General features: G+C 37.1%; 1 protein-coding gene across 1 annotated transcript; it reads left to right on the forward strand.

Annotated features, from left to right (window-relative positions):
* Positions 1–820: 820 nt before the first annotated feature.
* Positions 821–25,993, forward strand: LOC113082383 (phosphatidylcholine:ceramide cholinephosphotransferase 1-like). Its single transcript, XM_026254044.1, has 6 exons — positions 821–1,069; positions 20,383–21,242; positions 21,427–21,544; positions 22,172–22,325; positions 22,595–22,761; positions 23,469–25,993. Exons 2-6 carry the CDS (start codon positions 20,611–20,613, stop codon positions 23,646–23,648), a joined length of 1,251 nt encoding a protein of 416 aa, XP_026109829.1. The 5' UTR covers positions 821–1,069; positions 20,383–20,610; the 3' UTR covers positions 23,649–25,993.
* The last annotated feature ends 1,243 nt before the right edge of the window (positions 25,994–27,236 follow it).

A 27,236-nucleotide genomic window follows, 5' to 3' on the forward strand; every position in this document is an offset into this window, starting at 1 on the left:
CCTTTTAAAACAGTTAATTTATTTAACCTCTTGACTTCATTTTATTAATGCTTATGTTTTGTATTATTTATGTATTGTTACATACATCTGTAAATGGTGCTTTGCGTGTAATGTCACCTCTTTGTACGTAATGTTGATATTCTCTGTACTAGTAATAATAATATATTATGAATGTGAGAAACTGCTATGTGCGATATGCTGATTGGTAATGTTATTGCGTCACTGCAGTTGCCGTTAGAAGTTTCGGTTCCCATAGAAACCTGATATTTACGCTTATAACCGCACATGCGCATTGGCTGGTCTAGCCTGAAAAACAAGCTTTTTTAAAACGCTATTTGAACATAAATAACAACATTTATGGTGCAGTTCATTTCAAATTTGGTTGCTGATTTGAAATATGTTATTTAATTGTGAGGTCAGCCAGCAGTTTTTGAGATTTCAGGATTCCCAATTCAGTTAGATAGGGCTTGTGGCTGCAATTATTTTAATAAAAATATTTTTTTACAAGCACAGATGTCATTCTGAAATAACAAACATATACATCCTAAATATACTTTATATCAGTTACATAGTTATAGAAAAAAATATTATAGCCATATAAAATGTGTCACCTAATTCGGTCAAGTAGCCCACTTTCACTGATTGAATTCCTTTAAATTAATTATTTTCATTAAACCAACCCCATATTTTCAATAGGCTGTATTTAATGTTGACACACATATGTCCAGATTAATCCAGTGCTCCATTCTGGTTGGACCTCGAAGAAGGGGCGGGGCGATGAGTACTACGTCACGGGCAGTGGGACAAGACGCCCCCCCCCCCACCCCCTTCTCCTTCTTCTTCTCGCAGGTCCGACCGCTTTAAATCCTCCCACTGACGCGCACGTTTCCATTATACGCGACTAAAACACCAACCCATCGCACAGTTACACTGTTCTGACGGGGATTTATCACGCGACAGAAGGATTGTAACGTTAGGAGAGGCGTGTTATTTTGGCCTGGATCGGGATCGGATAGCCTCTCCTCAGGATCGGACAAGCTACAAGTCTTTGGAAAAAAATAACAACACGGTGAGTTCGACTCAACGAAGCTGTTGATCTTTACTCTCAGGCCTCTCTAGGAACACGTTTATTGTATTTTAACGTCTATTCGTCCTCTATATCTCTCTTATAACCGCCCACTGTGGACTAACGTTAGGGGAATTTATTTTCCACTAGGATCGAGTGATCATTTGCTGTGTAATCTCCCTTTAATCGCTTGCCTAATCATCTGTCCAGCTCTAAATGATCGTTTCTAAAGTTAAAGAGTTGCTATAACATGACACACCGAGAGGGAATGGTAACGTTAGCTTTTGCCTCGTATTAATGGAAAGCGCGTGATCTCGATGGCCGTAATAAAGTGTAAGCAGTTCTCGCGCCAGACGCGTCAGTTGGACGAGAACCGTAACAATTTATGTCAATCAAAGTGCTTAGTGACAGCCGGTGTCCTGACATTTTATCCTACCCGTCAGTTATGATGAGCCTAGTGCGAAAAAGTGGATGATTTTAAATTTGTAAGAGGCTGAGTGGCCCACATGTTGCTTTATGGGGTTGTTGTTTACGCAGTCCGATTTAACATGTCCTGTTTAAAATCGTTGCCAAATATGCCACCGAACGATAAAGGGATCGTTCACCCTAAATGTTAAATTGATTGTAGTCTTCTGCGCAAAATAAAAAAAAAATCGTTGTAGTTATCGTTTTAAAGACGTTTTATACTAAACACTAACAATTTTCTTGTCATATTGTGAAGTGTAACGTATGCAATAAAACAATAAATAATGACAGATTTTGCCGATGACGCGATCGAGTGGCTGTTGCCATGGTTACCCCCTAAAGCAAATTAGGTTTTGTTGTGTGCGTTCACCTGTAGCGCACTCGGACCATGTTTTCACATTTTTATGTTCACCAAAAGGTTGTTGGATACTTTGTACTTAAAAACAACATTTTATTTGTAAAATAAAAATATTGAAAATATTTTTCATGAAAGGGGACATAACACACACAGTTTTGGCCAATCTCATGCTACTCTTGAGTACCTATATAGTAGTATTGCCTCCTTCAAATCTTCAGAGAGTCTTTAGATTGATCAGATTTATAAAAGAAAGATACACCTTAAAGGCTAATTTATACTTCTGCATCAAAACTACGTTGTAAGTTGTGTGTAGTACGTGCAGGCTGTGGCGTAGCCAGACGTGAACCTCTCCAAGATGTCACAGCACCGAACTGCAAGTGCTGGGATTGGTCTGCTGGTACCCCTCCCTCTGTACGTATCTGAGTTTTGTGTGTGTTTTGCACTTTAATATATTTTATTGTTATAAGATAAAACAAGAAAAATAAATAGTGTCTTACCATTTATTAAAAAAATTAGCGTTACATCACTTTGTTTTCCGGGACAAACAGTTCTGTCATGGTACAAGTCCATTTGGAGATTGAAAGAATGCCATCTTCTGCTTTACCATTGTCATCTCTTTTTTTTTGTAGTGTTCAAAAGAACAGTATCAAAGAAATGATCTGTTCTTTGATATTTATTTGCTGCCGTCATGGCTGATGGATACTGTAGACTAATGGTTTGCATGTGTACTGCACGTCGATGTCTGACGCAGAAGTATAAATTAGCCTTATTCTCTCTGAAAACAGCTGAGCTCCAGGATGCATGCCATGGGAGTAGCTAAAGAGTCGCGAGCACTTATGCTGCATTCACACCATGTTGTAAGTAGTGTGATTTTGAGATATCATACAATGTGCAAATCCAGCATTGATCTGGGCCTTGTTTATAAAACATTTGTCACCAAAACGACTGGAACAAACACTTGCGAAACTCTGTTGCTGCCCTGGAAAAACAAACGGCATCCACTGTTCACGTAATGTTGGGTTCTTTGGGAAGCTGAACAAGGTAATCTTTCCCTCACTTGCCAAAACGCACTTCTTTGAAGGCGTTCTTTCTGTCCTGTGCAGCGCTGTCGACAACTTCCATAACCCAAATGAAACCTGTTGATGCGCTGCTCTTGTACTCGCTCTGGTTGCTGTGTGTGTACGCTCTTCCGGGAGAAGTGCCCGTACAAGGAATTCCACCCTTAATGATGTCATGAAGCGACCTGCTCGAAAATAAATTTCAGAGACTTATACAAACCCAGATGTAGTGTATTTGTACTACGTCCTGTAGCTCAATTGGTAGAGCATGATAGGTAAAAGTTGATAGCCTGAATGCACTGTAAATCGCTTTCGATAAAAGCGTCTGGTAAATGCATAAATTTACATTTAATTTAAGGCAAGCATGAAGCATCAGAACGCATTAAATAGCACTAGACACCCCCAGCCCTGTATTATAGATTGTTTCAAACCAAACATTGTTCCAGTGTTGTACCAAATCTGTATTACTTTCTATCATCCTGTTTTCTTGTGGGAATAAAAAAAAGCAGATTTTAGAAAAACATTCATTCTTTTCCATACTTTTCCATAAATTGAAAATGAATAGTGACTGAGTCTGTTATTCTGACTAACTTCTCCTTTTGTGTTCTAAAAAAAAATAAAGTCATATGCGTTTTTAACAACAAAAGAGTGAGCAGAAGACCAAGTACTCATTTTGAGGCAAACTATTCCTTTAAACTCCAGGTCTGTTGAAATGGTGGCAGGCAAAATATTATTTGTCCCCGACTTCAGTGAATTATTTGCACTCTGAATCCAGATACAGTTGAGTAAGACCTATCTCACATGACCCTCTCTAGATATTCCTCTCAGATTGATTAACATTTGTCAACTTCAGCTGTAAAACTACTGCTGTGTCTTCACAGTTGGGACTTAATCACTGCCAGCAGTGAGGACTTTGACCTTGTGCTCTCTGTTTTACATGAAGAATATCTGGAAGAGAATATTGAATTGTCAAAAGGCTGTAAAACCACATGGTTTTGATAAGAGAGTTAAAACAGTTGGTCTTAAGCCACATAGACAGTTGCTTGATCTTTTTGATGGAATGGAGAGAAGAAAATCTGGAGTCAGATGTTTTCTGTGTTGTTGTGATAGCCACAATTTTGTAGTTCGAATTCTTACAGTGCTCTGTCTAAAAAAGGACAAGAGTGCCTAAACTGCTTTTTTTTCTCTCTCTCAGGAATGATATGAAACTGGGCCACATAATGGAAGCCATATAGTGTGAAAAAATGTGTTTCTAATTACCGGGAAGGAGAGCAGAAAAGAGGGAGATAACAAAATGCTCACATTGGTGTGTTTCACATATAGGCTTATTTTAAGAAAGATAAATATCTGATTTCTCTAGTGAGGTGTATTATTCTACATATCTATGTAATCCTAAGCATTCAGTTGTTGTTTTTTTTTTTAAGTCAGATGTGATTAATAATCAAATGCTTAATATCCATGATTTATGTGGTTTTGCAATGAATGTATGAGGATGTGGAGTCATTGTAACATGTCTTTTCAGTTTTTTTCTTTCCTTCTCTGTCTTTAGTGGTTTCTCTTTTTTTACTCAGACACACATGCTCTTGTCCCTGTTTTTTTCCTATCATACAATTTGTCCTACTTAAAGTGAAATGTTATATACAGTCTAATTATAGGAAGAGGTCTGTATTTTTACCATCAATATCCCAGCGAGGTTAATAACAATGTTCACAAGCAGGGCCTTAAATTCATAGGACCCACTACATAGACACTATATCATAGAAGACATTATTAGGTCCCCTCTGTTGTCACAGGCTACAAGTTAAAAGTGTATGTTTCTGGGGAATGTTTCTTTACTTTTCTAGTCATCTGTTTGTTTCACTTTTTCCATCTGTTTTAGTCTCTTCTAAAGCAGTGCAAACAAACGGTGACTGTACTTTGCATTTGAATTTGTAGGAATGTTAGTAAAGCATCTATTAGTGCATTTAGATGGCAGGTGGTGTTTTGATGTGGTTTTAAGTGCAAAACTCTAGAGTATTCCAGCAGTGTTTTCAACCAGTTAATGCACTGATTACACACTTCACTTCATCACATGCATGAAAATACACGATTACTGTACTCTGTGCATATTAAGGAGGTTAAATATCAGAATTTAATCTTATTAACAATACATGCAGACTAAAGTACTTGCACAGGGTGAGTATAATGAGGTAATAACAACTATTAAGCATGCTTTGGGAGACCTTATCAGCCCTTTACGGAATAAATCACCAGAATGCATTCACTATCCCTCTGTTTATGGCACAGAAGCAGTGTTAATTTTGGCCGGTATTTTTGATTTAGTCTTAGTCTTAGTCTTGAGACAAAATTTTTTTTATTAGTCTTAGTCACATTTTAGTCATTTCAGTCTTTCATAGTTTTAGTCTAGTTTTAGTAAACGAAAAGTCATTGCATTTTTGTCAACTTTTAATCAATAGTTTTAGCCAAACTGTAGTTACTAGGGGTGTAAAGATACGCGTATTCGTATTGAAACGTTTGGTACGAGGATTTCGGTTCGGTACGCGATACGCATTATGTACCGAACGGTTCGTTGGACTAATTAATTATATTTGGAAAATAAATTAAAAATTGTGAAATATAATGATATGCGTTTAACAAGGTAGCCCAATAACCCAAACGACGTAACAGGCAACGCCCCTGACACCCCCGAAGAAGAAAAAAAAACACCAACTTATATGTTTATGTTAAGGCGGGCGTACACGGTGCGAATTCGGATGGTCGGAAGATCGTATTTCCACGCACACGGCACGAGTGAGTTTATCTGAAAATCATACGGACGAGATAATATACGACACAATTTAACAACCTGCGAATTCCAGAAGCAATCGCACGAAGTTGATAGACGCGTTCGACTTGAAGCACCGCTGCACGCACAGAAGGATCACTGTATGACATTAAAGTACCGCGAGAGCGATAAGAGAGAACACATATCCAATGCATTCGAATCGCTCTCGCGGTACTTTGATGACATACAGGTGATCATTCTGTGCGTGCAGCAGTGCTTCAAGTGGAACGCGCCTAATATAACTGCTCTCCCTCTCTCATAACTGCATATAAAATATTGATACAAGCCGTGACTGTTTCCTACACGTACAGGTTATTTTTCAGAAATAGGAAACCGGGACGTTTCGTTACCCTTTGTGTGTGTTCTTGTATATATGGTTTATAAATATCTGAAATAGGTATTAAAATGTAAACATGGTTTGTGAGGACAATTACTGTGCCCTCGTAAACCAAATGGCTTTTAAAAATACTATACGGTGTTTAATAGAAATTTTAAACATGCATTTTCCGTGATGGATAGAGGTAGTGTATGGGGATATACAGTATAGAATACCGTTACATTTATGGAGAGTCCCTGTAAACTACACATGCGTGTGGGAGAGAGAGAGCGAGAGAGAACTAAAAAGGCATTGGAATACATTGCTAGAAACATCATACAGCGCTCGCTGTTCCTGTCAGAGTTCAGCGAGTTTATCCTCCTGGTCAATAGTCCACATTCACCGTGGCGCTGCAGTCTTCATCTTTCTTCTTCGGTTGTTTTCCTAGTTCGTGATTGGTCAACTTCAGATAAATCAACAAATTGGCTCGTTCAACCGCACAAATGGCACGAATTCAAACCGATAGCTCACAAACTTTTTAGACATGTTTAAAACTAATCGGGAGGTCGGGAAGTGCTCGTAAGCCACTCTGCTCGGCTCGTAATTCATCGCAAATGATACGAGCCGCGACCATACGAGAATACGCGATTTCCACACGATTGAAAAAAAATCGTATGCGAACTCGTACGACAGCAAAAATTGCACCGTGTACGCCTGCCTTTAGGCTACTCAAGTCAGGCGCTCACTCACTCAGTACGCGCTGAAGGCTCGTTGCAAAAAGGCCAATGCGTTTAGCAGACCAGAAATAGAAGATCCTCCAATAACCAACAGGTCTGGTGTTTGGGTGCACTTTACCAATCGATCGGGGCATCCAAACAAGCATGGAAATCAAAATGGACTAGTACTGTACTTTGTCGGAATTTCCTGAGCAGTACGATACAATCAACAGGCCTGCACGTTATTAGATAGAAGAACTGTTATAAATAGAACGTATGCACGGGCAGTTTTGAAAACTCCACCTAGTTTGCTCTTGGCATAGTGCAGCACAAATTGCGTTGTATCTGAAGGGCAACCCTGAGCCCAGGGTCCAGCGCCACGCATACCGCGTCCTGTGTGAAAAACCCTTTAGCCATATGCAACGAGCCTTCAGCGCATACTGAGTGAGCGAGCGCCTATAGTGGAAAACGCAGGTTTTAAGAACATGCTTAATGTAATTGAGCCCCGTTACAATATTCCTTCACGAGAACATTTCAGCCAGACGGTAATTCCTGCTTTTTTTCCAAAAAACATAAGCCCTATAGAGAACCAATTGAGTAAAAACACACTCAATATAAAGAGTTATAGAGTTCCATATAAAAAGTTACATCTTTTTATTTGTTCATAACTACTACAACAATATAACATTTCTTTTTTTTTTTTATAAGGAGCTTTTTGTTTTATACAGTATGCTGCTAAGAAAACACCATAGAAGATGGGAAAGAATAGCTCCATCATTGTTCAATGTAAAAAAAAAAAAAAAAACATACTTTGTTAGTTTTAATAAATAAAACATTTTTTAAAAATCTAGGAAATTTATCTGCCAATTTTTTCTGTTTGCTGTATCTAAAACGTACCGAACCGAACCGCGACACCAGTGAATCGTATCGAAGCGAACTGTGAATTTTGTGAACCGTTACACCCCTAGTAGTTACCAAAATTTATTTTGGTAGCTATTTTATATGTAGTTTTCAAATTAAAATACTCATTAATTATTCTCTCTTTAGACCAAATAAATTAAGCTTATGAGGAATTTGAATCAAGGACTGAATTTGGAAAATCTTGAATAAATTATGCCAATTTTCATTTATGGGTGAACTATATATATATGAGAGAGAGAGAGAGAGAGAGAGAGAGAAGCATAATTAGATACATAAGAAGCATAATTAGACAAATACAATAGAGATACAAATTAAACAAATTTTTCAGATACTGTAGGTTTTACACATGTATACATTTATTTAACATCTTTTGTTGGTTAACATTAATGACAGACAGGTATTTAATTTGGAATGCTGTCTTTTTAAGATGGAACTCATGCATGAAAAACTGAAACACGTTCAGTTTTCACCCACCTGTTCACCTTCAGTTAATCCATAGCTGTATTTACGTGAGATACTCTACACGATAAACATTTGGACTGCTGTGTGTGTATTTGGGCGCTGAGAACTGATCGTGATTCCGATCTTCTATTAGCATGATTCCGCCTATCCCGCCTTCACTAACTTTAAGTTAATCGACAACAAATTTTGACTCCCATGAAAATGGGACATCTGGTCACCTTATCCATACCCCTTCGGGTGCTGAGGCCATTGTCTCAGATCGCTAGTTCGCGTTTTATTAATCTATCCATCCACTACGGTTGCTATACTGATTAGATGTGCAAATGGCTCTTATCTGATCACAATCCAATGACAGGGACGCACATTTTGAAGGACTATAGCCTATAGGATGCAATTTGAATGTCCGGTAGTCCTCAAATAACATTATAGTCCAGTTTCGTCTAGTTAATGAAAATGCAGCATAAATTTCATCATAATTTCGTCATCAGATATTTTTTTTAGCTCGTCAACGTCTCGTCTCGAATTTTTTTTCGTGAACGAATATTTTTCGTCATTGTCTTCATTAACGAAATTAACATTGCACAGAGGACTGTGTGTTATTGTAATTTGAATTATAAAGATTACATCATGAAATGTTTCACTCTATACACACTAATGGCAGCTTGGTATCGATGTGCCAGTATTTATGGATGTGTCTGTTTTTGTTCAGTATGCTATAGTCAGTGCAAGGTAAATAGTGTAAGCCAAAGCAAAGGCTTACAATAAACTGTCCAGGGTTTACACTACATCACCTTTACTTGTTGTTTGTTTATACAAATGAATTGTGTGCTATTGCAAGCTTGATTAAAAGAAACCACATGTAGGAGGAAAAGTTGAATAGAAAAAGAGAATAAGGAAGAAGAGACGATTGGAAATGTGTAGAAATAATTTAAATTCAACGGAGTCCTTTGCGGTTGAGTTATTAAATTCTGGATGTGTGAGCTGCAGGGAGTAGTTGTGATTTCTGGGAAAATTTCTTAGTTATGTAGAGGTCAGATGGTTCCTGCTTAGGGGATGGTTAGGGAGAGCATGCATACTAATAAGGTTAATTAATAAAAACATTTAATGTGCAAACAGGAAGAGGTGAGGTTATGGGAGTTTGTACTTAGTTGCAGGTGTTTAGAGGAGCTGGGTTGAAAGACGACCTTGCCAAGGTCACTGAAAGAGGAGTACGTGTTTTGCATAACAACAGTTCAGTTGTATTTAATTTCAAGGTGTGAGAAAATAAAGTACTGTATTTTGGTGATTAGAGAATCAGACAATACATTTTATTTTCCACATACATGGGGCGTGTGTGGGAACTACAAGACTTAAGCAACAATGGACAGCTTTCAGAAACGTTTTTCTTTAAAGGGGTCATATGATGCTTTTTTAAAGATCATTATTTTGTGTATTTGGTGTAACAGAATATATTGACATGCTTTAATGTTTAAAAAACACATGATTTTTATTATTATTATAGTTCCTCTTTCACCTGCCTCTCTCAAACACATAGTTTTCTACAAAGTCCCTCCTTCTAACAAGCGCAGTCTGCTGTGATTGGCCAACTTACCCAGTGCATTATGATTGGCTGCAAGCTGGAAATGTAATGCCCCTTTCCATAATTGTGAGCTTCATCTTTCAAAATAAATGTGAAGACAGTTACTAATGTCCTTTGTTTTACCATCAGTTCAAGCCTGAACGGAGAACATAGTTGCGTGACAGACACAGTGATGAAGGTCATATGTGTTTGCAGTAAACAATACATGGACGGTTAAAACAGCTGACTCCACTGTGTGACCATGTTTCTATCTCTCATGCACACACGTGCGCGATGCACAAAACTCAGCATTTGAACAATCAATAGCAAATACTTAAACTATTAACAAAACATACTTACAGTAGCTGATTCAGAAACGCCAGATTGTCGTAGCAAAGTCAGAATTACATCTGCTCCTACATTTATGTCGTCCATAAAATGCGTCGCTGTTCTGTTGTAAGTAATCTTAAAGATTCCTAAATACATCTACTTTCTGAAGGTCAAATGAGTGATTTTGATTTCGCCTCGATACAAACAGCATCTATCTGACATGGCTGCCTCAACATTAACTGCAGTTAATGAAACCACGCTGCCTTTCTTTGCGTGAACATTTGGGCAGCATTACGCATATATTTCCACATAGCGCATGTTTGAATGAGTCTTAACTTTGTAAAGAATATCTCTTTGGATTTGAGACTTTAGTCTTTGAAACTTTACAGATCTTCTTCATGCACCAATAGATTGTGACACTCCAAAGAAAATGGAAAAATTGAAATCGCATCGTATGACCCCTTTAAGGAGATAGCAAAAGTTATGTATGTCTGAATAGTCCACCAGAATTGTTATGTCAGGAGTAATTCAGTCTTAAATGGATCGTTCGAGAGGTTAAAGGGATAGTTCACCCAAAAACGAAAATTTGATGTTTATCTTCTTACTCCCAGGGCATCCAAGATGTAGGTGACTTTTATATAGCATATGTGGTGGATTCAGGCTCACAGGGCTATGTAAAGGTACACATCTGTGAGGAGGATGTGGACTGTAGATGTAGGGCAGAATAGCAAGGAGAGCACCAAAACAGTGTTGACGTCTTAAGTCTTGGAAGCGCTGATAAATTAACCTGTGCTGTAACTTTTTCTGAAGTCTTTAATTTCCTCATGCAGGGCTGGTAGAGCAGAAATGATTTATTTCATCTCTGAATCACAGAGAGAGACACTGAAAACGTCACCTAATGGAAAAATCCACACACAAACTTGCAGAGCACGGTTGGAGATTCTAGTATATGGCTTGCTTTCCTCCTCTAAAGAAACATTTGCTTTCCCACGACCTGCTTTGTCATAACCTCTCTCTTACAAAACAAAATGGACATAAAAGGACCTAATATTGCTTATGTCATCTGTACAATTCAACGTTTTAAATGTCATCATTCAGATTTTAGTTTTTAGATAAGTAAAATAAGTAAAAACTGATTTTGTATGATTTCTTGAGGTAAATTTGGTTATAACTCCATGTCTATTTCTGAAGTTTTATGAAATGGTGGTGTGAATATATCTAACCTTACGCAACTACATTTACATTTATTCATTGAGCAGACACTTTTATTCAAAACGACTTGAAGAATACAAGCGATTCATAAAGATTCATCATAAAGAGGCAATTGAACACATGAAGTGCTCTAATACAAGATTTCAGACATTTTTCAGATTAGTACAAGCTAGACAGGAATAGATTAACAAAAGAGAAAGCAAAGCAGATCTTGTAGGTCCCAGGCTTCTGGAGGAGATGCAGACTCATAAAGCAGGATTTATACTTTCACCTGGCTCCGGTACGCAAGCCTCTGCTGACTGCGCACCTTCCCAAATGGATGAGGCTTTTATACCTGTCGCATTTGCCATTGTACTATTTTTTGAAACGACAGGGGGCGACAAGGAGTAATTGTCCTCTAAAACCATCGGGGGTAACCGGTAAGAAAAAGACATTTGCTTGTACAAGTTTTGTGATGAATGAGTTGATGAATTAATAATTTCTTTAAACAATCACAAACTTAAAACAATCTTAAACTATTGGCTTTATTTTGCCTCAAACACAAGACAACTTTAAGCAAATAGTGTATAATAAGTATCTAAAGACCCTTTCACACTGCGATTCCAGCAAATACATGGGTAAAGTGTTCCGGCAATTTTTTAAAGTGAACCCGGCAATATTGCAGTGTGAAAGGGGCTTAAATGAATTCTAATTCTATTTTTATACAATAAAAATAAAACATACTTCAAATAAAAAGCCTTGGACAAACTATGCAAAAAAACAAAAAAAAAAAAACTATGCATTGTTTTACATCAAAAAGCAACCTGATGAAGTTTGACCTTCACATTAAACTGCTTCTGTTTTACACAAATGCCAGCACAGATGTGAATGTTCGGCTAGAATGGACCAGAACTGCACGAAAAGTAAAAAAAAATGTGTGCACCACTCAGAGCGAACTTCCGGCAACACCGCGATGACGTCTTATTTTCTGTGTTTTGCTGATGCATTCTGAATCATTTGTGGAGGTTTGATTGTGCATGATGGAAGTCCAGCCAGAAGAGCTTTGCAGTAGTCCAGCCTAGAAATGACAAGGGCCTGGACTAGGGGTGTTCGACTTGGCAGTCACAAAAGTACATTATTTGCATGTGCTTTAAAGCCTTGCCAGGTTAAACATTTCATTTGCGGTGGTAGGGTTGCACGATTAATCGTATCTTAATCCGATAACGATATCCACCTTTCTCAATTAATTAAAAAATAATCTTCACGGTATTGGCTGGCTCGTTATTTATTCTGAAACCGAGCGGCAACCTCCCGCTCTCTCTCGTGAGGCCAATAAGGAAGTGACTAAAACTGCAATTCATCGGCTGGCCGCTTGAGGCTGGCTGCAAAAGGGAGTCAGTCCCATAGACTCCCCATGTTAAAATGCCCAACTTTACAGCAGAAAAAAACATGTTTACAGCCTGGTTCAAAAAATGATTTTGGTCTATATTGCTAATTTTGCCCTTCATGACAACTGTGAGGGGGGTGAATTTTTTTAAAACTCATCCGTTTAAATTATATTAAGACTTAAAGTTCTGCATAATTAAGGGCGTGGCCACTGGAGTGACAGGTGGATTGCCGCTGCTGACAATGCCGCCGCACTAGGTGGGCGTGGCTTCAGCAATCAGCCTTTTTGCCCATTTTCGATTATCCGGGAGAGTCGCGCGGTGACGCGCTGCCAAGATGGCAACGGCCCGCTCTACACACTGTAGGCTTCAAAACCGCTAATGAGGAGTCTATGGGTGACGTCACGGACACTACGTCCATATTTTTTTACTGTCTATGTCTGAAACGTGTTTTTAATTGGCCATTTATGTTCTCACTAGTGTTCATGCTTGTTGTTGCCAGATGTGAAGAGCTTTAAGCCCCAAAACAGAGCTTTTGTCCTTCGAAGGATACACTTTCTGCCCGGTGTTTTATTTAATTTGTGCAATCTGGCAACCCTGTGTGCGTTCACTGATGGCGAAACAAGCACTGATGATGATATGAAAACATGCATGTTTAGCGATCTCTCCACAACGATATTCTGCTTACCGTATTTTTCGGACTATAAGTCGCACCTGAGTATAAGTCGCATCAGTCCAAAAATACGTCATGATGAGGAAAAAACATATATAAGTCGCACTGCACTATAAGTCGCATTTATTTAGAACCAAGAGAAAACATTACTGTTTACAGCGGCGAGAGGGCGGCTGTAGATGGTAATGTTTTATATGGGTTCATTTCTCTTGGTTCATTTCTTTCGGTTCATGTCAAATTAATTTAAAGTCAGTAAGTCGCACCTGAAACTATGAAAAAAAGTGTGACTTATAGTCCGGAAAATACGGTACATGAAAGTGTCATATAGACAATGTGTGTTTTTTCACAAGCCATTTGTACTGTTTGTGTCACCAAATGTGCCATGATCAAACTTTCACTGAGTTTCAATAATGAATCTATTGTGTTTGAGGAATAAATGTGCTTTTCCTACCTGTGACAATACAATGGGGAAAAATTTACATAAATTGGAATTTTTGGAATTTATATTAAGAGTTTCTAAAGTTTTTACAAGTTTTCATGTTGAAAATGGCATGGCAATGTTCGTTTTCAGTGTGTATCTTTCAGCATATTTACTGTGCGATCTGAAATTGTCACTTAGAAAATGTAATGTGAATACAGATGAGAAGTTTTGTATTATCATAATTGTATGCTGTGTATGCTGGTTAAAGGACACCTGAAAAAAAAAAAAAAAAAACATGCTAAAACCAGGCAAGGCTGGTTGTCTGATTTTGGTTGGTCATCCAGCCTGGTCTTTGCTGGTCAGAAGGCTGGTTTTGAACACTTCCTTAGCTGGTCAGGCTAGGAGACGGGCTGGAACAACCAGCTTAACCAAGCTGGCAGTCCAGTTTAAACCAGCTAAATTTAGGCTGGTTTTAGCAGTTTTTTTCACAGCAGAATAGAATAATTGTTATTAATAATCGTGAATACATTTTTTATCAAAATAATCGTGATAATCAGTTTAACCATTATCGTGCAGCCCTATGCAGTGTTGCTCTGACATGCGCCTTTTCTGAGCACATACACCTGAAGTTATACTTTGTGGTATATTTTGTGGTAAAAACACACAAGGTTTATATATAAACACAGCTGGTTATGTCTAAAGGGAAAGTAAACAGTTGAGAGAAAAACGGATGCGTGCCTGTATATTAGATGCAGGCTTTGTGGTCAGCAGTCTTTTTAAGCCCAAGATCCCTGACCTTGGCCTTTATCAAAGACAAGATCTACCTATTGAAGAATCGATAGGAAAAGACATCCCAGAATGTACTTCCAATTTAAGGCCTTTATATAGTATTATAAGTGGTGATGCATTGATCATAGCTGATTCAGAATCATATTTTAGTTTTTTTTTAAATTAGAAAATTGGTTGATTCTGATACTGGTTGCTGATTTTTTTTTAAGCAAATGTATTTATTGTTAGGTTTATGGTTTAGTTCAAAGTGTATAATTTAAGTCAATAATAACTCAGACTTTATAACTTGCCCATAAACTGTTAGGTTAGTTGGATCTAGGGCTGTCACTTTTAGTTCGAAAGTCGAATGCACAATCGATCGGACCAACCAAAAAAGTTTGGAAAATGAAAATAGGGAATCGATTTTAACCAAATATGTACACTATTCATTTTAAAATAATTAAACAATTAAAAAATATAGATGTAACAAAACTCACAAACAAGCAGAAAAAGAAAATAAAGAATTCTGAAAGTGCAGTATGCGTTGCGAAAGCTAGACAGAAAATACTGATTGATTTCAGTATTTGATTTCAATGTTAAGTCAATGTAAAGACGCATTTACGTGCGTCTGGAGGTCTCGCGGCGTGGTAGACACGAATTTGCCTCATTCGCGCATCTAGTTAAAGGAGATTATGAGTTATGAAAAAAAACATTGCAAGCTGACAGCAACCGGCTTTTGTGGTGGAAAATTGGCAGTAACCCCCACCTTGCGCAGCTGTACCTGAGTGTCCCTGAGACATCATTGAGGTCGGAGCACGTTTTCTTTTTGAACAGTTGTTTGAAATGGATTGAATCATTATTTAAATTTTTTTGAATTGACTAAATAATAAATGCAGTCGGGTTGAAGCCTGCAGTGATGTTTTTCTTTTGTTATGGCAGCCGTCCCCTCTGCATATATATTTTTTCGAGGATGTTGCATTTCTGTTGCTGTTTGTTATTCTGCATGAAACTTCATGCCAATAAATAAGAAATTTTGGTGACTTGTGCGTTTCCAGTGCTCTCTTTACGTTCGTCCGTTATTTGACGTTGAAAAAGGAAACGTCTTTTTTTGTTTTAGACATGGAAAATTGATTTTACAGTCGATTCAATGAACACTTATGTCTTAAAAATCGAAAAAGATTTTTTCACAAAAGTGACAGCCCTAGTTGTATCTATCTCATGCCTTTAACACTGTGAATCATCAGATCCTCCTGTCCACCCTCTCTTCACTGGGCATCACAGGGATTCACTGTGATGCCCAGTGAAGAAAGAGTGGACAGGAGGGTCTGATGATTCACAGTGTTAAAGGCAGGAGATAGATCCAACTAACCTAACATTTTATGGGCAAGTTATAAAGTCTGAGTTATTATTGACACTTTGAACTAAACCATAAACCTAACAGTATAGATGCCACAAATGTGTAACTATATACTGCAATTCTATAATTCTAAAATTACAATTATTTAGAATGGTATGATGCCAGGTGGCTTTTACTGTGTGAATGGCAGCTGCATGATGCATTTATCTGCCTGTAAAATGTAATATTAACCAGAATGTCCAGTTGTAAGCAATTCCTAGTGTGCTAAATCTGAATAAAGGCAAATAAGTTATTTATTCCTGCCATGACTAACTAGTAAAGACATCAATGTGTTCTGTTTGGCCAATCAATGGTCTTAATGTAATATTGGTTATATCTAGTCTTAGTAGTTGGAAAGGTTTCTTTTGTGGTAGCAGGTGTGTTTTTCATTAATTTCAAGTGTGTCATCTGTTAAACAAAAGTTTAACCAATGAAAAACATGACTGTTTCCACCATTCCATTGGTTGGACTGTCTACTAAAGAAAGGACAATATTATTGACATGGACTTTAATAGCTAGATGACTCTTCTATTCACATCACTAGCTCATAGTGATCTCGTTTTCTTTTGCTTGCATGCACATTTGTCTAGGAGCTGTGTTCTTGTATATGTGTGTTCTGTAAATATTTGCCACCCTTTGTGAATAGGAACTGAACCAGGTGTGTTAAGAGGCCATGTTTGTTTTAAGATTATGTAAAATGAGAGGTAATCAAAACTCACCTAGCAGCTACATAAAAATGAAAGTGGCTCTTGCATATATACTGTATGCCATTAAATTGTCTTTCAAGTTTGAGTCATGCAAAAATTTAGTTTTTAAAGCTCATTTGGTCCGTACACTCTGATCTAATCTGCAGCTGTTATAAATGTTCGTATTGTTGTTTCCATTTATGGTTTTGCAAATAATTACATTTTTTCTGTACCCTATTATTTTTAAAATAAAATAAATGTTTAAATACTTTTTTAAAATGGTTTTTCTTTTAAAATGGTTTTTCCTTATTTTTAAGGAATTTCTCCATTTTGGGCTTGTCTCCATCCAGACTTTTAATACTAACTTATATTAAATGTCATATAATGCATTTTATGTTTTGGAATTCATGGAATTGTATATAAAGTTATAGAATGGTATATGAAAAGCTACTGTATGTCGTGACATTCCTTGGAATTCCATAAAGTTGTATGATTCATTTCCATATTGGCCTGTCGCAATAATCAATATACTGACTTATCGCACAATATATGTACATGACCTCAATAATTTTTGGTGACACAATATATTGCCCAATATATTTACATGAAAATTAATGTCACCGGACATAACATGGTGTAGTTGGTGCTAGCAAATTTTAAAAATGCTTTACAAACAAACAAAAAAAACATCTGCAGACATGGCCCTGTTTAGGGATCTGTGCCTTGGTGCATACGACATCTGACTGCTAGGTAGGGATTGTGTTTTTCAGCAATACAGTGCACCCTTAATTTACAGAGAAAAGAAGGTCATGGCAAAATCTGTTATTTGTGATTTGTTCTTTTTCTACTTTGCACTTTTTGTTAGAAAATCTTTATTTAACATTTATTCAGGTGTTAGGTAAGGTATCTAATATTTTGATACTTAATTGCCATGATCTAAATATTCTTAAAAATTAAAAGTTTGTTGTGATTTGAAAGTGTGTTTGCATTATTATGCTATTATATATTCAGTGGCATAAAATGGTCTAAAAATGACAATAATATTGTTTATTACAATTATTTCTGGAGTAATATATCGCACAAGAAAAAGTAGTTATCGTGACAGGCCTAGTCCCATAAATGTTGCAGTTGATTTCCCTTGATGCAGTAATTAGCAAACAGTGTAAAGATTTTAAGAAGGTTGATGTTTTTTCATGTTTTTCTTGGTCCTGCTCTATTATGTTAATTATATTATTATACACTACCAGTTACAGAAGACACTTTAACAGTCTGTCACAAGCAATTCCAGTTGCATTTTTCATCATTGAATTTTTTTAATTATCCTTTGACTATGTTGTGGCTCTCCGTCTAGAGGCCCGTCTTTTTTTTTTTTTTTTGGCCCGATGCCACACGTACTTGCCGACCCCTGGTGAAGGCTGTTGAGAACTGAAAGCCTTGTGTTTTTAAAGGGATATTTTTTTATTTAAGTTTTTATTTAATATTGTGTTGCTGTGTTCATCAGTCAAGCAGGTTTTTTATTGTACTGTCAGCTGTGTATGCTGAAGTTTGTGTTTATCCATGTGGGTAATTCTCGGACAACAGCTGCTTGTTGTTGTTTTTTTTGTTGTTGTTTTTTTTAAATGCTGTCGCTTTTTCATTCATGGCTGTTTTGGATGTCACCCTTTGAAGAAGAAAGTCTGTGTGTTTGGTTTGTGTACTGAGTATCAGCAGCAGTGTTAAATGAGGCTTTATAGAAAATCTTACTGAGCAGGTTTATTGAGTGGGTCACGGCGAGATTTGGTTATTCATGTCAGTTTGTTCATTGTTTATTTGAGGTTTTTTAATCCAGTGTGCTTTATTCATTTACACATTAATGTAGACAGCTTACTGGAAAAACTGGAACAAACTGTAATGATGCACACATAGTTAAAATCTGAACACTGTTAATGATTAATCGTAATAAATGGAAATGCATTGTTTTAGGACTATTAAAACGAAAATGTCAAGTAGAGAAGCATTAAAGATTAATGTTGGCTAATAAATGTAACTTTTACACTTTTAAAATGCAAAACGATAAACGAAAAAAACACAATGATATGTAAAATGATAACTTCTAGCAACAAAAAGAACAACATGAGCTGATGAATGTGACAGATCCTCCTACAATCCAAAAATAAAATTGGTTTAGTGACGTCAAAGGGTTTAAGGCCTGACCAAAAAAAAAAGTAGAATAACACAATTGTGGAAAACTAAACTACTTCTTGCCCACAGGTCATTTCTCTAAGAGCAACACAGATCTGCTAAAAGGATGAAAGCTAATGGTTGGCTGTTTATCTGACATATATGGCCTGTGGTTATTTGCCATCATTTCCAAGTTGCTTGTTATTGATTCTTAGTGCTGCCTGGTTATGCTGCCTGGTTATGCTGTGTGTGTGTGTGTGTGTGTGTCTATGTGACTGTGAGTGAACCCCCCCCCCCCCCCTTTAATCTGATCTAATAACCAAAGGTCTTCAACATAGTGTTGAGTCAGAGACTTTTAATCTCTCTGCTCTTTGTATTCTGCTGAATGCTTAATTACACACACAAACAGTACATGTTTCAGCTTGGCAGGTAGAAGTCGTAATCTGCATTTCAGAGCGCTCAGGGTGTGTTTGTGTGTGTGTGTGTGTGTGTGTGTGTGGTAGTTATTATGTAACAAGTAATGTATGTGACCCTGGACCACAAAACCAGTCTTAAGTCGCTGGGATATATTTTTAGCAATAGCTAAGTGACGCACTGTTTTCAACATTGATGTAAAAAAGAAATAATGGTAATACTTAATTCTCATTCTTAACTAGTTGCTTATTAACATCCATATTACTAGCATATTGGGTGTTTGTTAGTACATATAAAACACATTTTAATGCCTTATTATGGATGTATAGCATTTTTTAGATCCCTTAATCCTAAACATATACTTCACTAACTATTAATAAGCAGGAAATTCCGAATTTACTGAGGGAAAAGTTCTACTTAATAGTTGTTAATAGTGAGAATTGGACCTTAAAATAAAGAGTGACCAAAATATTTCATGAGCACCAAATTACATAATTCTGAAATATCATGTAACACTAAAGACTGGTGTATTCAGTACATTTTAAATTTAAATGAAAATATTTTTTTTTTTAATTTTTATACACCATTACAGTTTTTACTGTATCAGGTAAATGCAGCCTTGGGGAAAATAAGTGATTTCTTTAAAAATATTTAATAATCTTGCAGACCCCTAAGTTTTCAACAATGTATGTTGATATTTTAATTATGTAAGAGAAGCAGATTGCATCATTTTCTTTCCATTTCATTTGAAATTAAATGAATGTTAATACATTAAGTTATAATCACACTGACTTTCAGTAGTGCTGACCTTAGGAGAAGCAAATGTGCTCTTTTTCTACTGAAGAACTGCTGTTGATCAAGATGGTGATTCAGATTCGGGTGTTTCAGTGTGGGGTTTTTATTTATTGTTTGTCTCATACTGCTGAACTACAGTTGCTATGGTTGGTAAATACACTAACAAACCATGAACATTACCCATATATATATATATTCCTCTAACACACACACAAACTGCATGCTGTGTCCACAGTTACTGTCGTTGGACCACACTATCAAACAGGATGTACGCTTGTGACACGCACACGTCTCTGTAACTGTCAGAAAAAAATGTGCTGTTTTCTAGGACTGCTAGGGCAATTAATAACTCACTTTTTCTGTATATAATATCAAATCACTATCTGTTAGCTAACTTGTATGTGCTTTTCTTTCTTCAGGGCTGTACATTGGTGCACACACTGGATTCAGCATCCTTGAGACTACAAAAATTGTCCTATTTTGTCATTACTACATTTTAACAACATTGGAGGAGGAGGAGGGGGTGAAAAATTGGACCTCCCAGCTACTCTCATCCAATGTCCCAGAGACAGTATGACTACTGTCCGGGCACTCAACTGCTGAGTGGAAACCTCTGAAAAGGCCATCCTACTTTCTCTTGCCCAGACATGAAGGAGGTGAGGCTGTGGACAGCGAGTGATGTCTCTGATTGGCTGACTGATGAAGGCATGCAGGAGTACATGGATGCATTGAGGAATGTGGACGGCCCAGCCCTCTTGAGACTCTCTGAGGAAGACTTTAAGGCCTCGCCTTTGTCCCTGGTCACGGGGGACAGTGGTCGACAACTTTTGGAGCGTATAGAGACTTTGCGCTTCACCAGCCAAATGAAGGCGCATAAGAACAACAACCACGAAAACAGTAACCAAGCCAATGGTCACAGTGGCATCACCCTTAGTGTTAGCAACGGCAAGATCCTCAACGGCAGTCCAAAGAATGGCTTGCACTCGAAGGTGGTTCGCATCTTGATTCCGTCGCTGCCTGAGCAGGAGCGCACGCCGTATCCCACTGAGTGGTTCAAAACAGGTGTGGCCTTCCTTTACGCTCTGTTCTGCTTCCTCACGACAACAGTCGTGATCTCAGTGGTGCACGAACGTGTCCCACCCAAGGAAGAGTCTCCGCCCCTGCCAGATAAATTCTTTGATCTGTTCAATCGTGTGGAGTGGGCGTTTTCCATCTGTGAGATCAACGGCATGCTGCTCGTGGGACTGTGGTTTACACAGTGGCTTCTGCTTAAACACAGGTCAGTTCTTTAATCATTATTTTTAAGTGATTTTAATCTATGGACACTCCTAGTTTCTGTACATTAAAAAAGAAACTGCAATAATTGTAAATACTGATTAAAGAACTTAATTAATTAGCTTAAATGGCTTGGCATAACTATATTGTTTGGCTGTTTTCTGACCCTGATTTCTCTCCGTTTGCAGGTCCATAATCGGTCGCCGGTTCTTTTTTATTGTGGGGACTCTGTATTTGTACAGATGCGTGACCATGTACGTTACAACATTACCTGTGCCAGGCATGCACTTCAAGTGCTCCCCCAAGGTAACTGTGGAAGGACAACAACTATTGTAGCTCATCACTGAAACTAGACCTTTTATGCAGGTTAATTTTGACCTAGAGAAGGCATACTTTCTGAAGTGGATTGTGCTAAATACAGGTGCAAACAGGGTCAAGTGCTCAAACCACATGTAGATGAAAAAACGTGCTCTCGGCCATAATTTCAGTTCTCAATCATGCTTCTAAATATAAATATGCACATGCAACTGATGTTTTAGAGCTGCAGCAGAAATGATCTGTGACTAATGACCTATATTTCAGTCTGCTCTTCACACAAAGAATTTACAGACACCATGTGGTTACCTTGTGGTTTCTGAATTAATTGTATCAGAAAATCTGCATTAGACATATGAAATACAATAAAGGCAGAATATTTATTTTTGAGTATCTCACTCTTATGTGTATGTGCTGTTGTCATGTTGTTTGCACTTGTTTTAAATAAAATGCTCCACTGCTTTAGTTTATTTAGAAGGAAGGACTATCCTTTGAATCATTTTGTGAGAGAGTAATAAAGATAACATAATGAATTAATGAAATAATATTTTGGTTGTTTGTCTATCTATAAATGGTTCTGTGCTTGTATATACTTCTATTTGTGTGTGTGTGTTCCAGCTCTTCGGTGACTGGGAGGCACAGTCACGGCGGGTAATGAAAATGATGGCCGGTGGCGGCCTGTCAATCACCGGCTCTCACTCTTTGTGTGGAGATTACTTATACAGTGGACACACAGTGATGCTGACTCTAACATACCTCTTTATTAAAGAGTGTGAGTACACATACTCCTAAACAATCATGTCAGAAGATACTTCAGAATGTGATTTTTAGCCTCTGAATGTTGTTTTGGTTTGTTGATAACTCCATCTAGTGGAAATGAAGGGCAATGACATATACACTAAAAATACATTATTAGAAAATACTCAGAAATACTTACATACAAGTTTGATAACACCATTAGTTTGGTAAATGCATCTACTTGCACCATGAAATTGTTATACCAATTTAGTTGTTTTGCTTTTGTCTTTTAATGGGTAACAGATTCTCCACGGAGGTTCTGGTGGTATCACTGGATCTGCTGGTGCCTGAGTGCGGTCGGCATCTTCTGCATCCTCTTGGCTCATGACCATTACACCATTGATGTGGTTTTGGCCTACTTCATGACCACACGCCTCTTCTGGTGGTACCATACAATGGCCAATCAGCAGGTACATTTTTGTTTGTACCTTGTACCTTTATTTATGTACTAAATTAAATAAATTATGAATTGACATAATTTTTCTTAGATATATTTAGAGTGATAATCATTATTTAGATGCATTTCTTATTTATGTTGCTTGCAACTTGAAAAGAAAATTCTATAGAACTACAACGAAACAGACATTTATGGAATCATTAAATTCACATTATGTATGTGTGTGTGTGAATATGATGCATAAACTACACTGCACTTGCGCAAATATTTCTTCAAACAATTCAATTCAGTTTTTTAATGGCATGATTGTGCTTATACAAAATTGAAATATTTACAATACAATTATAAAACGTGTATTGATAAAGTATTATATGCCAGACAAGTGATAACTAGAAAAACAATAAATATACAATATAACAATCATTTAAATGTTAAAATAAGGTGATAACTCATTAATAAAAATAAGATTAAAAACATAAATTAGACATTTATCGAGGGATTATGAAGAAAAACATACGTTAATACACATACATAGATGAACTTTGATTATATTGATCAAGCCAGTAGTTGGTTTCTGAGGGTGTGCACCTAAAAAAATACATTTTATTACAGTTGATTTGCTAACTCTTCACTTAGTAACATCTGCATTTGATATATTTCTGAAAAACTTGGGCATTACATATATTGTCTCCAAATTGGATCTCTTCTACTGTCCTATAGGCTCTAAAGGAAATTTCCACTGGCAACCTGTTCTCTCGTGTGTGGTGGTTCAGCCCATTCCAGTACTTCGAGAGTAACGTCCGTGGCATTGTGCCTCGAAACTACCAGCTGCCGTTCTTGTTGCAAACAATGACGAGTGCCCGGGTTAAGTACAGTAAGCTGGACTCCCGTGAGTCATGACCCGTGACTCCTGATCGGCTGGAGCTCTGTGAGACTCTAAAAGAGAAACTGCTCTTCCCATCATCCCCTGCAAAATTGGTTGAGCACTGTGACGCATATACACTAATCATTTTGTAGTATTTGAAGCATTTCAATGTCCGTAGCAGGTATGTACTGTATATGCAGAGCAAAGCATCTAACAACTGGATTTGATTTGCTGCTCTTTATAAAGGTTAAAAATGCCCAGGCCTTTGTCTGATTGAGCACTAAAACTTTTCGCTGTCTCCTCGAAGGACTTGGTCTGGCACAGTAGGTCATGTATGGTTCATTTACCTGCCAAAACCATATTTAATAAACTGGAACCCTTATAGATACAGATTTTCTTTTTAAAAAGCATCGTTTTGTAATGATTTTGTTAATTCCGGAGTAAGAGTTTTTCTAAATATTTCACACGATTATTTTCCAACAAAGGTGTCATCCAAATAGAGTATCTTTTATAGATTTGTACCTTCCTGACAGCTGGAACCTCTACAGCTTCAGTGTTTTATAGTGCCTTTCTTCCATACACAAATATATATTTCATCATACAGTACGTACACATGTAATATACAGTACACACACATCAATACATCCACACTGTACATGCTTTAAACATTTACATAATGTGTTAACCCGCAATGTTGTCTATCTGATTGTCTAAATGTTTTGTTTAGCCTGTGATCTTTAACAGAGGCCGTATGTTTTAGTAGAAGCTTTGAATGTGGGAGCTCAGTTCTGCCTTTTACATTGCAGCAAACCTTCAAATCAAACCCGGAGCACACACACACTTCCTAGTGTTTTAAATTGGATAATTATGTTCAATTATTCTCAACTGGAGATTTACCTTTTCTTTTCAGTAGGGACTAGTTTTGTAGTTTTTTTGATCAGAATATAGTGTTATTTTGACAAAACAATACTCATATTTTTTGTAAAGACAAAAGGGCTGTTCATACAGGAAGTGTTTTTGCTTGCAAAAAAGATATATGTAGTGGAATAAGATGAAATGTTTAATAGGTTTTTGACATAAAAAGCAGTGATTGTGGTCAAAGATGTCTGTTTAGTGTGTTTACATAGCAAAACAACTAAAAGAAGGTGCAGAAGTATACCAGAGCACATCTTGTGTGAATGACCTCGGCATTTGTGTTGGCAACTAATTGAATGCACCAACGGTTTAAAAGTGAGATTAGCTCAGTCTCTTACTGCAAAATTATTTTCGTAGAGAATGCTTTGGGCACCATCTTGATATTATGGAAAGTCAGCTTGTATTCTTTGACAGAAAAGATTTACTCATACAGACAGAATGTTGTTTACAATATCACACATGAAACTAATGATATAAGTGTGTATAGATCAGGTAATCTGTACATTAAAGAACATATGTTCTTGTTGTATAATGTACAACATTACATGTACATCTATTAAAGTAATGATCCCTATATGTGTAGATTTAAACTAAAGATGTTAGGTAAAAGAAGGTATTTGAGAGCTTCTTCTTTAATGTGAAGTGTGTCTGCTCAAAATGTGCTTTCACTAGCCAAAGGGAATCATAAAGTCTTGCTAAATAGCCAGAAGTGTTGTGAATGTTCTGGAGCAAGAACCAAATAGAAACTGGTGGTATTTGTGACAGGTAGACTGAATGATGAGGGGAGACAGGCCTGTAAAACGACTGAACGAGTCTCTGAAGTGTGAATGTACAATCAGTGACTAAATCAGAAGCACTTTAAAACGATGCCCAGCCACACGCTTCTCTGACACGCTGCATTTCAGCGACCTGCACTCTAATAAACCTGCAGGGTAGAAACACTATTTTATTATTCCCCCAAGCTACAGCGTGATTGATGATGGTTTTACGATTTGTCTTTCATATGAAACTGAGAGTGGAATCAGACCTGTGAATGTGCAACACTATGTACCACTTAGTGTGGATATGAATGACTGCAATATGCCACAAGGGTTTCTTTTTTCTTCTTCTTCTTCTTTTTTTATGGAAAAGTCATGAAAACCAGTTTTGGGTTATAAAAGGTTTTAAATTCTAAATAATAAATTGTTTGTTTATTTAATTGGGAAATCCAGATTGTTAAGCTGTTAATTTAGCTTTGTGTTACACTGCCAACTGATTGACTTGATAAGTGCACAGAGTGTTGGTTTATGATATGATGACTATAAATGTTGTTTTTTTGTTGTTTCGTTTCATTTTCATGTTTTAATCATAAATCCATCAGTCACATTACTTTGTTGTCTAATGTTAACCAGGTTATTTGTGCTAAACAATCTCTTAATATGAGACGAGGAGTGGGTCAGATATTGAATAAAAATGTTTAATATTCTATATTGTTGTCTAAATTCCCATTATTTTCCCTTTATACTTTTCTCCAAGAATCAATTAGATGATTGCTGTTCTTCATCAGCTTTTATTTCAAATGCTAGTGTTTTAAATGATATTGCCTGACAATAACCTTTTAGATCTAGATGTTTAGTCATAGCATTACTCATGCTGACAGTGTATTGAGCAGATGTTGACTATTCAACAATATCAAGTATTTGAAATATTCATAAAGTAAGCCGTAGTCAAACAAATTTTTTTATCATATTTGTTTACCAGATTTTCTAACGGCTTGTGCCAGCGCAAAACTATCATCAGTATTTACTTAAGACGTGCAATGAAAAGACACGGACAGTTATTTTTTGGCTGACATTATCATATATGCATTTTTCAGAGTTTCCCTTTCAGACACAGAATCGATGGGAGAGATTTAGATGAGTCATGCATGGTGATTTACTAAGGATTATGGTAGTCAGTTTATTGGTATTTGTGCCATTATTTTATGCCCAAAAGAAGCATGTCTTACCCCTTTTTGTGAATTCTATTCACCTGATTATGACTACGTCTGTTTGTTTGCGACTCTGTTAATTTGCCCCAATTGGTGAATATGGCCCATATTATCCTTAGGTAAATTTGCCTTGTCCCAATTTTGGGGTTTGGAGCAATCTAGCCTTCTAATACAGTGGGGAAAATATTTATTTGATCCCCTGATGATTTTATAAGTTTGCCCACTTACAGAGAAATGAAGGGCCTGTAATTTTTATGGTAGGTTTATTATAAGAAAAGAGGAAAGACATTTTTTGTAGTTGGTCACCAGGTTTGCACACATCTCGGGAGGGATTTTTGTCATTTGACAACTCCAAGTTTCAGTTCCCTCCATGGATTTTCTAAAGACCCCTATGACCTTAATGTGCTGCTTCTTGAGCCACTCCTTTGTTGCCTTAGCAGTATGTTTCGGGTCATTATCATGCTGGAAGACCCATCCATGACCCATCTTCAGTGTTCTGGCTGAGGAAAGGAAGTATTCGTCCAAGATTTTACAGTACATGGCCCCGACCATTGGCCCCTCAATGCGGTGAAGTCATCCTGTACAGAAAAAGAAAAATAGCCCCAAAGCATAATGTTTCCACCTCTGCTTGATCGTAAGGATGGTGTTCTTGGGGTCATAGTCAGCATTTCTCTCCCTCCAGAGATGGCAAGTTGAGTTAATGCCAAAGAGCTCAATTTTGGTCTCATCTAACCACAGC

The sequence above is a fragment of the Carassius auratus genome, unplaced genomic scaffold, assembly GCF_003368295.1.
Source record: "Carassius auratus strain Wakin unplaced genomic scaffold, ASM336829v1 scaf_tig00035888, whole genome shotgun sequence".
NCBI lineage: Eukaryota > Metazoa > Chordata > Actinopteri > Cypriniformes > Cyprinidae > Carassius > Carassius auratus.

Excerpts from the sequence above, each read along its gene's own strand:
- LOC113082383 (XM_026254044.1), top strand. The coding sequence starts at position 20,611 with ATGAAGGAGGTGAGGCTGTGGACAGCGAGTGATGTCTCTGATTGGCTG. Across the intron at positions 21,545-22,171 it reads ACTTCAAGTGCTCCCCCAAG|CTCTTCGGTGACTGGGAGGC; the intron begins GTAACTGTGGAA and ends TGTGTGTTCCAG. Across the intron at positions 22,762-23,468 it reads ATACAATGGCCAATCAGCAG|GCTCTAAAGGAAATTTCCAC; the intron begins GTACATTTTTGT and ends ACTGTCCTATAG.